The 17733-nt window shown below is 44.3% G+C and overlaps 1 protein-coding gene across 1 annotated transcript in view; it reads left to right on the top strand.

Annotated features, from left to right (window-relative positions):
• Positions 1 to 3013: 3013 nt before the first annotated feature.
• dnah3 (dynein axonemal heavy chain 3) overlaps positions 3014 to 17733 on the top strand; it is a 57565-nt gene continuing 42845 nt past the window's right edge. Inside the window, exons 1-12 of the mRNA XM_055924386.1 lie at positions 3014 to 3440; positions 3806 to 3907; positions 4051 to 4258; positions 4414 to 4459; positions 4543 to 4711; positions 4964 to 5156; positions 5414 to 5609; positions 6180 to 6305; positions 8557 to 8752; positions 16425 to 16604; positions 17261 to 17397; positions 17548 to 17653. Coding sequence (XP_055780361.1) covers positions 3375 to 3440; positions 3806 to 3907; positions 4051 to 4258; positions 4414 to 4459; positions 4543 to 4711; positions 4964 to 5156; positions 5414 to 5609; positions 6180 to 6305; positions 8557 to 8752; positions 16425 to 16604; positions 17261 to 17397; positions 17548 to 17653 — 1725 coding nt within the window. The 5' untranslated portion in view covers positions 3014 to 3374. The remainder of the gene's footprint in view (positions 3441 to 3805; positions 3908 to 4050; positions 4259 to 4413; positions 4460 to 4542; positions 4712 to 4963; positions 5157 to 5413; positions 5610 to 6179; positions 6306 to 8556; positions 8753 to 16424; positions 16605 to 17260; positions 17398 to 17547; positions 17654 to 17733) is intronic.

The raw sequence follows: 17733 nt of genomic DNA, 5'->3' as shown, positions 1-17733 counted from the left end.
TGATGATAATGTTTGATGACAAATTTTGCCCACGAAGGACCGCCACGCCACCTTCCTGTTCAAGTACAGCATAAGGTGAGTCCAAAAATGTCTTCGATGTTGCTGCATAAATTATGTAATATCTCAGGGAGATATGTATACTCTAGTTAAGAAAGTAATACTAAGTGTATGTTGTGTAGTAAGCTGTTAGTAGCCCATGTTCCTCACCCTAATAATTTGATCCCTTTTTCCCCTCATAACTTAGCCTACTGTTCTGACTTAGTGATGTACATGTAGCCTATAGCCTGTTTAGAGTAGTGTCATCATCGAATATTGTAAGAGCTTTCGTTGTCTACTTATATGCCCCCTTTATTTATCCTACGGTTCTGACTTGGTGTACAGGGAGAATACTGTAAGAACAGCCCATGTTCTGAATTCTGTCGCTGTACATTTCAAAAGTGCTAAACAAATAGTTATATTGACTACGTTACGGGTTGCCTCTAATCCGCTCGTCGTCCCCGTATGCCATAGTTTGTACATCTCATTTGCCAGTAGAAACCACATTTGTTTAAGCAAGTCAGCCATATTAACTATATATTTTTTTAAAGGCAGTAAATGAGGCTGAATGAACTGTTTTGCTGCCAGACAATGCTCTGCTGATAGCCAGGTGTAGCAGAGGTAAGTTGTTGGGACTGTTGTTGTGACTCTGCTGCTGATGTAACAGTATAACTTTAGTACGTCCCCTCGCCCCGACCTCGGGCGCGAACCAGGGACCCTCTGCACACATTAACAACAGTCACCCACGAAGCGTCGTTACCCATCGCTCCACAAAAGCCGCAGCCCTTAGTAGTTAGCGTACCCACTAACTAGCTAGCCATTTCACATCCGTTACACTGGGACAGCTTTATGTAGGCCCTAACAGTTTGTGGGCACCATTTGTCACCGTTGTAGTGCAATTCATGTATTGTTTAGTGTTGCGTTGTCTAAATCTAAAACTTTTTATTTTTGCCAAGATTTACATGCTAAAATCGCCACTGCATATGATATCTGAGTTGCTGAAGCATTACAACAAAGTAAGTATTAAGTTAAAAGCCCAACTGAGTTCCTTAACTTGGGTGGGCCGGGGGGGTTTTATTTTATTTTTTACATTTTAAGAGCCGCGGTAAGTACCATAGTGAGAGAGAAAACCACAGCACATTACCAATGGGGTATTGATGGAGTTCTTCTAAGCAAACTGATTTCTGGTCTTAGTCAATCCTCTCTCTCGCGCTCTCTTCAAAACCACAGTTTCCTTCTTTCATTTCCTGCTTTCATTTTAGTATTCTTCCCCTCATTCATTCCCCCAGGGTTTCTCTGAAATCCCTTAAATAATAGACACCGAGTGAAGGGCTTTGGGGGCGTGTGATGGATCGCCCCCCTTCTCTTTCCAGGCCGCTTATATTCTTGTTGTGCTACCTACTACTTATCCATCATCCCTGTAATGCCACATTGCTCTCAGGCGAGAGTGTCTAAACACCTATATTTACATCAGGCAAGCATGAAAAGACAGCTTTTTCCTTATGATTCGCTTTATGTTACATCACAATGAAAATGGGTCAGAGGCCTGCTCTGGGACTTTTATTTTGAAAATCTCAAATCCCCTGAGGTCTGTCTCATCTATCATGTTTGTGCATAAAAGCCATTCCCCGACAGACAGACCTGGACGTGCCCATGTATGGCCAAATACTTTAGTTGAACTTGAATGAACTCCCAAACTATTACCTGTAACCTGTATGGCCTTAAACATAACTTTACATGTAAAAGTCACATGCTCAATGTAAAGCTGAGGTATGCTACAATCAGCACTTATTGGCCCCATTGGTCACTCATGATAATGGAAAAATTATGGAGAAATAGTAGTCACTCGTGCTTGTATGAATTAAGACTGTGCAAGACTAAAATAATTATCACAACAGGTTTCATTAAATCACCTGTATTCAACTACCAGTAATTTACACCAGACGAGCATGAAGGAACACAACAAATCATGTAATGTCTATTTGTTACCAGTCCAGACCTCTACTCTTCTTGAATAGAGTGTCACTGGCAGTTATATTAGACAAAGTGTCAGACAAAGCTAATATAAATGTTACTCTATACAAGACAAAGACAGAATGTCAAGTTCACAAAACCTGCTTTAGTAACTTTCACAAAAAAGCAGCAATGTTTTTCAAAAGTCAAATCAGCTGTCTATCTCTGAGTGAATCTAATTTTGAACACAGTTGGAATGACCCTGTCTCGACAAGTTCGGGCAGCATTTGACGTAATCTTCTTGCACCATGTTGGGTGTTGAAGGTGATTTTTTGATTTTTATAAGAGATTTAGCCACAGGTATCCAGAATGCACAGCACGGGCTGTACCAGAGAGGGGTCAGGACAGCACAGGAAATAAAGGACTCATATTGCACTCACTATAACTTCATCACTATGGTAATTCATCAAAAGCAGCATAAGAAAACCCAAAACAGAAGCAAAAGCAGGCATCATATGCCTACCTGGAATGTAGGATGAGAAGTCATTTTTAGTCTACTCTCTCGTGAATTGAGATGCAGGTCTTCAATGTCACTGTGCAACCTTGAAACAACAATATTAATCTTCAAAAATCCCAAAGTTTGCTTTCTTTTAAATCTCAGAGAAGTTGAATAAGCTTGTGCTCTGTTTGCCACATCAGCGCAACCAAACCCTCACTGACCTCACTACCACGAACTAGCGTGTTGTGACCCCTAGTGGGCAGTAGAAATGTTTTGTGAATCGATGTTTTCACACAAATTAGCGGTACTGATTGTATGTGTGGAATCCCCTTCGTCCATCTCTCTATCAACAATCATCGCATGTTGAAGCATAATATGATTGCGTTTATGGATGACTGCATGCACAAATAAATCTTCAAATCCCATATGTATGGCTCAGCAAAGTGTATTCTGTCAAATCTCTCAGTCAGAACAAAATCTCATGACAGGCTAAGAACTGTCTTTCTAGTCCAGCTCAAGCACAATATTTGGTACTATTTGCTGGTCATTCTAGTAAAAACATTTGATCGAAACATATGCCTAAAAGTTTTAGTGCCTCACGTTGCTAGGTAACGACAGCTGTTACCATGGGAGAGAAGTCCCCGGATAGAGACATTGTAGCTGATTGTAGTTCTTTAACTACAGAATAGTGTCATCAACATTGATTTTCCCATTATTATATCAGCCGGGTAGAATGGTGGACTACAGTAGCTACTTCGCCTACAACTCATCATAACAATGGCTGTATGAGTTGGTGCCAGAGGTGGTCTTTCAAGCGGTGTGGCAGTGGCACTTTGAAAACTTTGTGAGAAATGTCACAAACGAAGCTTTGTGATACATTTTAGGAATGGCATTTGCTAAGAAACGACATGTTGCCAGAATGGAAATACTGTCGCGAAAGCACCAGCGACAGGTAGGCTAATTATGACATACTGTAATGGAACGTTTCGGGTGTATTGGAATGTTTCAAATCATTCTGTGTGGATAAAATCGCATCGCACATTGGTGTGCGCAGGTTTTGCAGTGGGTTCGTGTGTTTTAGACACATATTTCAAAGGGTTTAGTATTAAAACATGTTATATCCGCTGTAAAACCACTGCCTCTAGTTTGACGTTACTTATTTAATTGACAATTTCCTAAATTAAAATGGAACGCTTAAAAGAGGTAGGCTATGCTTTGTTTTGATAACTGAATTATGCATACCACATAAGTGTGTTTGTGAATGTAGTGGCCATAGAGCCTTGCTCAGCTGAGTGAGAGTTTCCTTTTGAACTGCAGATGGAGGATGATTCTATATATAACATGAGTCATGCAAGAGGACTACCTGGTCTCCCACCTCAGCCCCAGGCCTCTAGTGAAGAACCGTCAGAGCTTTACCAAGTAAGACCTTTATGTAAAGAAGCCAGTCCCTAAAGTGCTATTGATAGGGGGGAAAATATTAGTGTGTTCCTTTGTGTGCATACCTACTAGGACGATTCCATGTTATTACTGCAAGTTAACTCATTACTTTTAAATTGTTCCAGATTGTTCTCAGGCACAGCCATCACCCACCCATCCTCCAGAACACCTCTTGGACTCTGGCTGTCCCTTATAAGGAACAACGGCACCATCGCACCCCCAGTGAGTCCATTGGGAACAACTACAGCCCCCAGGCTCGTCACCTGAAGATCAGAAACCTACAGAGGAGACCTGGAACCGTCAAAGACTCACTTGGGGATGTACCTGCACCTTGTATCCTTTTGACATTTTCATATGTGAATAATTCTTATTCTGATTCATCCCATTCTTGCTCCTTTGCTGACCACCTGATCGGTGCTGAATTGAGTGGCATCAAAACAATAATATCCAAAACAAGATAGAACATTTTATCTTAATTCTCATTTTAGCATCTAGCCCAGCTGAGAAGAGGAAGAGACTCGCCCCCAGGGGATGGTAAGATACCTATTAAATATGAAATCTGGACAAAGGGGTGTCATTGAAGTGGTCTTTGTAATGCTTTGTCATCTCAATCCCAGGGATTCAGCTCCTGACACCTCGAACTCACCTGGACTTAAGCTCAGCCCCAGAGAGCCTCTGCCCCCCATCAGCCGACCCCTGACTCCCAAACAGCAGCTGGACATCATGCGGAGCCAAGAGGAACAGATGTGGCCTTTTGAGACAGAACCTACAGAAAGAGACCTGAAGGTAAGCATCCAGAATAGAATAGAAAAGGAAATAGAATAGATAAGGAAATATTATATATTATATAGAATTACATAGAATGTAATCAAATAGAGGAAAATAGAATAGTGGGAATAGAATAGAGCAGGCAATTAGAATAGTATAGCCTCCAGTCCGTTCAACCAATTTAGTCAGTCAATTGTTCCATTGCTTTCACTCTTTTGGCAGCTTGTTAATTTTGGATGTTTACTTGATGTGTTTTGCTGGTTTCTACAGAGGTACTTGTACTACATTAGTAACGGCGTCCACAGCCCAATGCTGGCCCACCAGCCCCCCCAGCAGATTAAGAACATAATGAAGCTCCTGCCCCCTGGCATTCAGGACAGCAGCAGGGACATGGAGATACTGAAGGGGGAGCTGCTAGACGAGGTCAACAAAGACTACGGCTTCAGTCTCAGGAAGAGCATAGGTAGCAGGAGGATTTGTTACACGACTGCAATGTTTCTTACATGTACTGCAATACTACTTTCATTTATTAAATGAGTGTACTAATAATGTAGGTAGTCATTTGAATTGTACTATCCAGCAACAACTTAAAAGAATATAGCCTACACATATTCGCAAACATTCCTATTAAAGCAATGTGGTTGTCTATCAAATCACCCTTCCCCCATTGAAAGTTCCCTTGCCTCCGTGTTTTCTGTCATTCCTCTTGGATTCAACCAGTTGACTACATCCTGAGGGACCCGTCGGAGAGGCAGCGTTTGTTCATCTCCAGCATCCCCAGGCCCTTCCCCAGGAGGGTGATCCGAGGGCCCGTCCCCTGGGCCTGCAACTACAGCCAGGCCCACACCTGGCAGAGCCAGCACCTCTTCACTCTCAACCCCATGATGCTCCACCTGCAGGACCTCTGGGTGAACAGGTAGCCTAGTAGCCTGAGCAAAGACTGGCTTAAAATGAGCATCAACTGTAACCGTCTTCCATTTTGTGTCAGGGTTTGTAGTTCCAGTAAACTAGGTAACAAAATGGTTTGCGTAGGTTTACATTCCCCAAATCACAGATCACATTTGGTAGTAGGTCTATGTGTGGCAGAATACACTGTTTCTCTGGCAACCAATCTCATAATGGCATATAAACTGTTTACCAAAAAAAACAAGGAAGCAAAACTAAGCTCAGTACCATAACACAAGCTAAACAATTGTTTAAATGCTCTAAGAGCTAATCTCCTCTCTGTGGATCAGAAGATAGAGTTTCAGATACAGTTTCTTAATGGACTTGCCTGAGCCTATGCATGGTGCTCTGTTGATCTCCCGTATTAACCTGCATTAGCTGATCAAACCAAGTGAATCACCATGAACCCCTACTGTTAATAACCATGTCTTAAATGTCTCAAATAAGAGTTGATCGGTGTGCGAAATTAAAGTGGACACACAGTTCAGATAATACAAGTTAACCCTTATGTCTCTCTGTCTTTCTTTTCTCATCCTTTCAGTTTCTCCTCCTTGAGGTTTGTGAGACTAGGGGACCTTTTCTCTGCCAACTTCCCCCTGCTGCCCACCGAGTTTGAAGAGCTGATTCAGAGACAGTGCCAAATCACCAGGGACGACCTGGCTAATAGGTTAGTAACCTACTGTCTTCAGGCAGTTAATCAAGCAATCAGTGAAACAGTCAGTCAGCCAGCCAGACAGACGGGTAGACAGTCAGTCAAGTCAACCAGATAGACAGACAGTCAGAGCCTGTAAGACAGTCAGTCAGCCAGGTAGACAGACAGACGGGTTGACATACAGGTCGGCAGATAGGCCAAGGCCTGCATGGCTAATCCCGGTGTTGTAGCGAGAGTCTCATGTTTTCTCCTCGTTCACTCTGTCATACCCCTGTCGTGTCTTTCTTCTCACGTAAGGATTCCATTGCAACCTGCTGTGTTTAGAGCAAGGGACCAGTAAACATGATTTGTGGCTGAAATATGAGCCATTGAAATTTCACAAAAATTTGTTGATTTTTTTTCTGAGTTTGTGCCTGCTTGGATACCATTGTTCTCTGATAGTTCAGTCTCCCTTGCCAACCACAGTAGAGCCAAAGGAGATCATGTTCTGGTGTGGCGCTGCATAAACATTGCACCAGTTGCACCAATGCCTAAACATTGCACCAGTTGCTAGGTTTCGTCCTTTTTCTGGAGGCGGAAACTACATCATAGAGTAACATACATACAGGGGACCAGCAAGCAAGCACCTACTGTATCAGACCACTGTCGGCGGCAGAATGCTGGTGGCAACTTTCCTATCAACCACTTGTGGCAAAATGGTGTCACACCGCTGCCAGCAAGCCTCTACTCAATCACTGGGGGCATATACAGTGAACAAAAATATAAATGCAAAATGTAAAGTGTTGGTCCTATGTTTCATAAGCTGAAATAAAAGATCCCTGCCATTTACTATATGCACAAAAAGCTAATTTCTCTCAAATGTTGTGCACAAATTTGTTACATCCCTGTTATTGAGCATTTCTCCTTTGCCAAGATAATCCATCCAACTGACAGGTGTGGCATATCAAGAAGCTGATTAAACAGCATGATCATTACATAGGTGCACCTTGTGATGGGAAAAATAAAAGGCCACTCTAACATGTGCAGTTTTGTCACACAACACAATGACCGATGTTTCAAGTTTTGAGGGAGTGTGCAATTGGCTTGCTGACTGCAGGAATGTCCACCAGAGTTGTTGCCAGAGAATTGAATGTTAATCTCTCTACCATAAACCGCCTCCAATGTTGTTTTAGGGAATTTGGCAGTACGTTCAACCGGCCCCACAATTGCAGACCATGTGTAACCACACCAGACCAGGACCTCCACATCCGGCTTCTGAGACAAGCCACCCACACAGCTGATGAAACTGTGGGTTTGCACAACCGAAGAATCACACAAACTGTCAGAAACCGTCTCAGGGAAGCTCATCTGCGTACTCGTTGTCCTCACCAGGGTCTTGACCTGACTGCAGTTTGGCATCGTAACCGACTTCAGTGGGAAGATGCTCACCTTTGATGGCCTCTGTTATTTTGGAGAAGTGCGCTCTTCACAGCTGAATCCGGTTTCAACTGTACCGGGCAGATGGCAGACGGCGTGTATGGCGTTGTGCAAGTGGTTTGCTCATGTCAACATTGTGAACAGAGTGCCTCACGGTGGCGGTGGGGTTATGGTATGGGCAAGGATAAGTTGTGGACAACGAACACAATTGCATTTTACTATTGGCAATTTGAATGCACAGAGATACGATGATAAGATCCTGAGGCCCATTGTCGTGCCATTCATCTGCCGCCATCACCTCATGTTTCAGCATGATAATGCATGGCCCCATGTCTCAAGGATGAAGCTGAAAATGACCCAGTTCTTCCATGGCCTGCATACTCACCAGACATGTCACCCATTGAGCATGTTTGGGATGCTCTGGATCGACGCGTACGACAGCGTATTCCAGTTCCCGCCAATATCCATCAACTTCATACAGCCATTGAAGAGGAGTGGGACAACATTCCACAGGCTACAATCAACAGCCTGATCAACTAAGCGAAGGACATGTGTTGCGCTGGATGAGGCAAATGGTGGTCACACCAGATACTGATTGGTGTTCTGATACATGCCCCTACCTTTTTTTTAAGGTATCTGTGACCGACAGATGCGTATCTGTATTCCCAGACATGTGAAATCCATAGATTAGGGCCTAATAAATGTATTTCAATTGACTGATTTCCTTATATGAACTGTAACTCAGTTTAATCTATGAAATTGTTGCATATTGTGTATATATTATTGTTCGGTGTACATACAACAATCCCTCATTTGGACTATATGAGACCCCGGTGTCTGTGTTTTGCAGGTGGCTGCCGCGCTGTGTGTCCCTGTTTGTCACCTATAAGGACCTTTGGCTGCCCCTGGTGCCCCAGAGTGACCACGTGGCCCCAGTCAGTGCCCAGGAGTTCTTCTCCTGCGTGGCCACCCTCATGTCCCTGCAGCTCCGGAGCCTGATCATTGCCTCCCTGCAGGACCTGCTCCAATTCTTCACCCTGCACCAGGTCTGTCTATCCACTCAACTCTGCCAGGGTTCAACCACGGTTCAACTATCTATACAAGGGGTGTCATATGGCCCGCAAGCCTATTCAATCCGGCCTGTTATCCCTGTTATTTTTCTTGTGGGACGATCTCAATCGACATTCAAATTACTAAAACCAAATCGAAACTGTGTCGAAATAATAATGGACCTACAGTTGAAGTCGGACGTTTACATACACTTAGGTTGGAGTCATTAAAAGTTGTTTTTCAACCACTCCACACATTTTTTGTTAACAAACTATAGTTTTGGCAAGTTGGTGAGGACATCTACTTTGTACATGACACAAGTAATTTTTCCAACAATTGTTTACAGACAGATTATTTCACTTATAATTCACTGTATCACAATACCAGTAGGTCAGAAGTTTACATACACTAAGTTGACTGTGCTTTTAAACAGCTTGGAAAATTCCAGAAAATGATGTCATGGCTTTAGAAGCTTCTGATAGGCTAATTTACATAATTTGAGTCAATTGGAGGTGTACCTGTGGATGTATTTCAAGGCCTGCCTTCAAACTCAGTGCCTCTTTGCTTGACATCATGGGAAAATCAAAAGAAATCAGCCAAGACCAAGATTGTAGACTTCCACAAGTCTGGTTCATCCTTGGGAGCAATTTCCAAACGCCTGAAGGTACCACGTTCATCTGCACAAACAATAGTACGCAAGTATAAACACCATGGGACCACCATGGGACGTCATACTGTTTAGGAAGGAGACGCGTTCTGTCTCCTAGAGATGAACGTACTTTGGTGCGAAAAGTGCAAATCAATCCCAGAACAACAACAAAGGACCTTTTTAAAGATGCTGAAGGAAACAGGTACAAAAGTATCTAAATCCACAGTAAGACGAGTCCTACATCGACATAACATGAAAGGCCACTCAGCAAGGAAGAAGGCACTGCTCCAAAACTGCCATAAAAAAGCCAGACTACGGTTTGCAACTGCACATGGGGACAAAGATTGTACTTTTTGGGGAAATGTCCTCTGGTCTGATAAAACGAAAATAGAACTGTTTGGCCATAATGACCATCGTTATGTTTGGAGGCAAAAGGGGGAGGCTTGCAAGCCGAAGAACACCATCCCAACCGTGAAGCACGGGGGTGGCAGCATCATGTTGTGGGGGTGCTTTGCTGCAGGAGGGACTGGTGCACTTCACAAAATAGATTGCATCATGAGGATGGAAAATGATGTGGATATATTGAAGCAACATCTCAAGACATCAGTCATGGAGTTAAAGCTTGGTCGCAAATGGGTCTTCCAAATGGACAATGACCCCAAGCATACTTCCAAAGTTGTGGCAAAATGGCTTAAGGACAACAAAGTCAAGGTATTGGAGTGGCCATCACAAAGCCCTGACCTCAATCCTAATGTTATGTCCGTTGTTGGAATGAGACCAAGGTGCAGCGTTGTAAGCGTACATCTTTCTTTATTTGATGAACACCAAAAATTATATATATATATATATATATATATATATATATATATATATATATATATATATATATATATAAACAAACATAACGTTGTGCAGTCTACACAGTAACTATACAAAATCAAGATCCCACAAATTAAGGTGGAAAACAGGCTGCCTAAGTATGATCCCCAATCAGAGACAACGATAGACAGCTGCCTCTGATTGGGAACCATACCCGGCCAACAAAGAAATAGAACACATAGATTGCCCACCCTAGTCAAACCCTGACCTAACCGAAATAGAGAATAAAAAGGATCTCTAAGGTCAGGGCGTGACACCTATAGATCATTTGTGGGCAGAACTGAAAAAGTGTGTGCGAGCAAGGAGGCCTACAAACTTGACTCAGTTACACCAGCTCTGTCAGGAGGAATGGGCCAAAATTCACCCAACTTATTGTGGGAAGCTTGTGGAAGGCTACCCAAAACGTTTGACCCAAGTTCAACAATTTAAAGGCAATTCTACCAAATACTAATTTAATGTATATAAACTTCTGACCCACTGGGAATGTGATGAAAGAATTTAAAGCTGAAATAAATCATTCTCTCTACTATTATTCTGACATTTCACATTCTTAAAATAAAGTGGTGATCCTAACTGACCTAAAACAGGACATTTTTAATAGGATTAAATGTCAGGAATTGTGAAAAACTGAGTTCAAATGTATTTGGCTAAGGTGTATGTAAACTTCCGACTTCAACTGTATGTAAGAATGCTGTTTATTGACTATTTTTTTTTATTTATTTTTTATTTCACCTTTATTTAACCAGGTAGGCTAGTTGAGAACAAGTTCTCATTTGCAACTGCGACCTGGCCAAGATAAAGCATAGCAGTGTGAACAGACAACAACACAGAGTTACACATGGAGTAAACAATAGACAAGTCAATAACATGGTAGAAAAAAGAGAATCTATATACAATGTGTGCAAAAGGCATGAGGTAGGCAATAAATCGAATAATTACAATTTAGCAGATTAACACTGGAGTGATAAATCATCAGATGATCATGTGCAAGAAGAGATACTGGTGTGCAAAAGAGCAGAAAAGTAAATAAATAAAAGCAGTATGGGGGTGAGGTAGGTAAATTGGGTGGGTAGTTTACAGATGGACTATGTACAGCTGCAGCGATCGGTTAGCTGTTCGGATAGCAGATTTTTAAAGTTGTTGAGGGAGATAAAAGTCTCCAACTTCAGAGATTTTTGCAATTCGTTCCAGTCGCAGGCAGCAGAGAACTGGAAGGAAAGGCGTCCAAATGAGGTTTTGGCTTTAGGGATGATCAGTGAGATACACCTGCTGGAGCGCGTGCTACGGGTGGGTGTAGCCATCGTGACCAGTGAACTGAGATAAGGCGGCACTTTACCTAGCATAGCCTTGTAGATGACCTGGAGCCAGTGGGTCTGACGACGAACATGTAGCGAGGGCCAGCAGACTAGGGCGTACAGGTCGCAGTGGTGGGTCGTATAAGGTGCTTTAGTAACAAAACGGATGGCACTGTGATAAACTGCATCCAGTTTGCTGAGTAGAGTATTGGAAGCTATTTTGTAGATGACATCACCGAAGTCGAGGATCGGTAGGATAGTCAGTTTTACTAGGGTAAGTTTGGCGGCGTGAGTGAAGGAGGCTTTGTTCCGGAATAGAAAGCCGACTCTAGATTTGATTTTGGATTGGAGATGTTTGATATGAGTCTGGAAGGAGAGTTTGCAGTCTAGCCAGACACCTAGGTACTTATAGATGTCCACATATTCTAGGTCGGAACCGTCCAGGGTGGTGATGCTAGTCGGGCGTGCGGGTGCAGGCAGCGAACGGTTGAAAAGCATGCATTTGGTTTTACTAGCGTTTAAGAGCAGTTGGAGGCCACGGAAGGAGTGTTGTATGGCATTGAAGCTCGTTTGGAGGTTAGATAGCACAGTGTCCAGGGAAGGGCCGGAAGTATACAGAATGGTGTCGTCTGCGTAGAGGTGGATCAGGGAATCGCCCGCAGCAAGAGCAACATCAATGATGTATACAGAGAAAAGAGTCGGCCCGAGAATTGAACCCTGTGGTACCCCCATAGAGACTGCCAGAGGACCGGACAACATGCCCTCCGATTTGACACACTGAACTCTGTCTGCAAAGTAGTTGGTGAACCAGGCAAGGCAGTCATTAGAAAAACCGAGGCTATTGAGTCTGCCGATAAGAATATGGTGATTGACAGAGTCGAAAGCCTTGGCCAGGTCGATGAAGACGGCTGCACAGTAATGTCTTTTATCGATGGCGGTTATGATATCGTTTAGTACCTTGAGCGTGGCTGAGGTACACCCGTGACCGGCTCGGAAACCGGATTGCACAGCGGAGAAGGTACGGTGGGATTCGAGATGGTCAGTGATCTGTTTGTTGACTTGGCTTTCGAAGACCTTAGCTAGGCAGGGCAGGATGGATATAGGTCTGTAACAGTTTGGGTCCAGGGTGTCTCCCCCTTTGAAGAGGGGGATGACAGCGGCAGCTTTCCAATCCTTGGGGATCTCAGATGATACGAAAGAGAGGTTGAACAGGCTGGTAATAGGGGTTGCGACAATGGCGGCGGACAGTTTCAGAAATAGGGGGTCCAGATTGTCAAGCCCAGCTGATTTGTATGGGTCCAGATTTTCCAGCTCTTTCAGAACATCTGCTATCTGGATATGGGTAAAGGAGAAGCTGGGGAGGCTTGGGCGAGTAGCAGCGGGGGGGCGGGGCTGTTGGCCAAGGTTGGAGTCGCCAGGTGGAAGGCATGGCCAGCCATTGAGAAATGTTTGTTGAAGTTTTCGATTATCATGGACTTATCAGTGGTGACCGTGTTATCTAGCCTCAGTGCAGTGGGCAGCTGGGAGGAGGTGCTCTTGTTTTCCATGGACTTTACAGTATCCCAGAACTTTTTGGAGTTAGAGCTACAGGATGCAAATTTCTGCTTGAAAAAGGTGGCCTTTGCTTTCCTGACTGACTGCGTGTATTGGTTCCTGACTTCCCTGAACAGTTGCATATCACGGGGGCTCTTCGATGCTATTGCAGTTCGCCACAGGATGTTTTTGTGCTGGTCGAGGGCAGTCAGGTCTGGAGTGAACCAAGGGCTATATCTGTTCTTGGTTCTGCATTTTTTGAACGGAGCATGCTTGTCTAATATGGTGAGGAAGTAACTTTTAAAGAATGACCAGGCATCCTCAACTGACGGGATGAGGGCAATATCCTTCCAGGGTACCCGGGCCAGGTCGATTAGAAAGGCCTGCTCGCAGAAGTGTTTCAGGGAGCGTTTGACAGTGATGAGGGGTGGTCGTTTGACCGTGGACCCGTGGCGGATACAGGCAATGAGGCAGTGATCGCTGAGATCTTGATTGAAGACAGCAGAGGTGTATTTGGAGGGCAAGTTGGTCAGGATAATGTCTATTAGGGTGCCCATGTTTACGGATTTAAGGTTGTACCTGGTGGGTTCCTTGATGATTTGTGTGAGATTTAGGGCATCAAGCTTAGATTGTAGGACTGCCGGGGTGTTAAGCATATCCCAGTTTAGGTCACCTAACAGAACAAACTCTGAAGCTAGATGGGGAGCGATCAATTCACAGATGGTGTCCAGGGCACAGCTGGGAGCTGAGGGGGGTCGGTAGCAGGCGGCAACAGTGAGAGACTTATTTCTGGAGAGATTAATTTTTAAAATTAGAAGTTCGAACTGTTTGGGCATAGACTTGGAGAGTATGACAGAACTTTGCAGGCTATCTCTGCAGTAGATTGCAACTCCTCCCCCTTTGGCAGTTCTATCTTGACGGAAAGTGTTAGAGTTGGGTATGGAAATCTCAGAGTTTTTGGTGGCCTTCCTAAGCCAGGATTCAGACACGGCAAGGACATCAGGGATGGCAGAGTGTGCTAAAGCGGTGAGTAAGGCAAACTTAGGGAGGAGGCTTCTGATGTTGACATGCATGAGGCCAAGGCTTTTTCGATCACAGAAGTCAACAAATGAGGGTGACTGGGGACATGCAGGGCCTGGGTTTACCTCCACATCACCCGAGGAACAGAGGAGTAGTAGGATGAGGGTGCGGCTAAAGGCTATCAAAACTGGTCGCCTAGAGCGTTGGGGACAAGGAATAAAAGGAGCAGATTTATGGGCGTGGTAGAATAGATTCTGGGCATAATGTGCAGACCAGGGTATGGTGGGGCACGGGTACAGCGGAGGCAAGCCCAGGCACTGGGTGATGATAAGAGAGGTTGTATCTCTGGACATGCTGGTCTCAATGGGTGAGGTCACCGCATGTGTGGAGGGTGGGACAAAGGAGGTATCAGAGGTACGGAGAGTGGAACTACGGGGTCCATTGCAAACCAAAACAATGATAACTAGCCTGAACAACAGTATGCAAGGCATATTGATATTTGAGAGAGACATACAATAAGGCATAAAGTGATTGCAGGTCATGATTGGGAGAGCTAGCTAAAACAGCAGGTGAGATAACAGCAGCTAGTCAGCTAACACAGCAACAGAAGGTAAAAATGGCGACGACTGGGCAGAGAGGGTCGGATTAACTACACACAGATCCTGAGTTAAGGCACAGAGCCGACAGATAAAACACAAATAAACAGAATGGAGTACCGTGAATTAATGGACAGTCAAGCAGGCATCAGCTATGTAGCCAAGTGATCATAGTGTCCAGGGGGCAGCCGTAGATGGAGTAGTGAGGCCTCCACTAAGCTAGCACGCGTTTAAAGTTAGTAGCCCGGGGGGGTGGTCTGCTCAGACGGAGGGGGTCTGCTCAGACGGAGGCCGGTTGAGGGCACGTCTGCAAACCAGACGTGGTCGTGTCGACAGAGAATCCAAGCCGGATAGCGATGGCGAAAGAGAGGTTGTGAATTGTAGAATTGTGTTTGCTAACTGGTGCTAGCTTCCTGGCTGCGCTAGCTGCAAGATAAGCTAGCAGTTAGCAGACCGGGGCAGGCAAGTTAGCCTTTGGGGGACGTCGCGATGGGGGGGAAGTCTGTTTTTGCCTCTTCGTGCGGTGACGTCGATAGACCAGTCGTGGAATTAGTAGGGTTCCAGGTAGCTCTAGGTAGCTAACAGGCCTAGTAGGTTAGCAGAATGGGCCTTCAGCGGGCGTCACGCCTGAGGGGCCTGTTGGAGTCCCCGGGCAGATTATGTCGGTATTCCAGTCGTAGAGGATAGGCGGGGTTCCGTGCTCCGTACCGGCAGTAAATGGGTCCGGGTCTTGTAGCCCAGGAGTGGGCTTCAGTGGTAGCACAGGAGCCCTAGCCAATTAGCTTCAGGCTATAGCTCAGCATTCAACACCATAGTACCCTCCAAGCTCATCATTAAGCTCGAGGCCCTTGGTCTGAACCCCGCTCTGTGCAACTGGGACCTAGACTTTCTGACGGTCAGGTGGTGAAGGTAGGAAACATTAATTCCACTCCGCTGATCCTCAACACTGGGTCCCCACGAGGGTGCTTGCTCAGCCACCTCCTGTACTCCCTGTCCACCCATGACTGCGTGGCCAAGCACGCCTCCAACTCAATCATCAAGTTTGCCGACGACACAACAGTAGTAAGCTTGATTACCAATGATGTCACACCTGCCTTCTCTCGTCACTCGCATCAGCGTTATTGGACTCATCTGGACTCACTTATCACATGTTCATTTCCTCCCCTATATTTGTCTGTTCCCTTGCTCTGTTCCCTGCTGCTGCATTGATTGTCTTTTGTCTTAGTTCCTGTTTGCTGACGTTGTGCCTGTCTCGTTATATGTTCATCATTTATTAAATGTTTACTCCCCGTACCTGCTTCGTCTCTCCAGCGTCATTCCGCGTGACAGTAGATGTCCTAACCGACTTGCCAAACGTATAGTTTGTTAACAAGAAATTTGTGGAGTGGTTGAAAAACGAGTTTTAATGACTACAACCTAAGTGTATGTAAACTTCCGACTTCAACTGTAGGTATTCCCCTTGTCCAGATGGGATAGGGCAGTGTGCAGAGTGATGCCGATTGCATCGTCTGTGAGTTTGATGCCCCTGATCTATAATTACACACATGGTTTACCCTAACTTGATTACACCCGTTTGATCAGACCAGATCCACTCTACACTTGATATAGAAACACATACTGTGCCTATATATTTAAATTAGTTCATTATAAAGAAAACCAATGTTATTTTTTCTGTTCTCTATGATTTGTTGGACAGGACGGGAATGACTTCGGTGAAGTGTTTGACGAGATGCGCTTCGTGCAGCCTCAGGTGCTGCTGGTCAAGCTGAGGGTGGAGGAGCCTCGCATTGTCTTCCTGCCCAGCCTTCAAGAATGCTGGGAGCTCATCCACCGGGGCTTCATGGAGATCATCAAGAGCGCCCAGAAACTCCCACGGGTATAAAAAAAAGAACTCTCAGCCTCCTGTCCTTTCAGTTTTTCATAATTAATGTTCAGTTGTTTATCTAATCTGTTCAATATATTTCTGGAAATAAAACATTTCCAATATTAACAGTTTAAAGGGGCAGTGCAGTCCTGTTTTATGATATTTCCACCCTATGAGGTTGAAATAAAACTTTTTTGATTTTGAAAATAAATCCTGGAGTTTCAGCCTGTTTAGATGGGATGGAGTTTTTGGCCCACATCATGACATCACAATCTGATCAGATTATTCTGACCAATGACCATTCACCTTTTATTTGCATATGTATCCTTATACTTTGAAGTGGTAAGCGGGGTAGGCTCAGAGTCTAGATGATCCTAACCGCACAGACTGATAATTTCAATGGCAAAAGGAGGCTCAGGGAAATAAATGATTAAACAAATATTTTTAGTTATTTTCATGGAAAAAAATGTATTTATTTATTAAACATACAGTGATGATTTAAAAAATGTAATAAAAAAAGACTGTATGTGGGCTTTAAAATCGTTTATTCACATTTGTACCCATTGAATGTGACCTCTATCTACAAAAAAACAAATATAATGAATCTGTTCTGGTGCTCAGCATGGAAAGGATTGTGACTGACAGTTTGTCTGGTCTTCTCTGTACAGGTGGAGTGTAACCTGTTCCCAGAAATCCAGGGACAAGGCCTTTATCTGCACTCTGTCAGACCTGACGAGCTGCTGGTCACAGACCTGATCAACAGAGCCAAGAGCATCTTCCAGAAGAACACTGTGGGACCAAAGAAGTATGGGGACATAACTAAACCTATACTACCTAAATTTGAGTCAACTATCTGACATTCTACTTTCTTCCAATACTTTTATGTTAACCTGTTTGGTGGATGAAGGCTCTTTTAAGAAAATTACTCATTGCAATATTTCAATATGATCTCCAGGTACCTGAACGTGTATAAGAAGTACAGCAACCTACTAGACAACACTGCAAAGCAGGATATAGTGGCGTTCCTCAAAGAAAAACACTCCCTGCAAGGTTTTACTAAGGTAGATTTGCCTCTCTGCCTTCTTTCCTTCAAACACTACTAGTAGACCTACAGTACCAGTCAAAAGTTTGGACACACCTA

Source organism: Salvelinus fontinalis, chromosome 1, assembly GCF_029448725.1.
Source record: "Salvelinus fontinalis isolate EN_2023a chromosome 1, ASM2944872v1, whole genome shotgun sequence".
In the NCBI taxonomy this organism is placed as follows: domain Eukaryota; kingdom Metazoa; phylum Chordata; class Actinopteri; order Salmoniformes; family Salmonidae; genus Salvelinus; species Salvelinus fontinalis.
The sequence above is the reverse complement of the archived record's forward strand: the minus strand, read 5'-3'. Positions and strand labels throughout refer to the sequence as shown.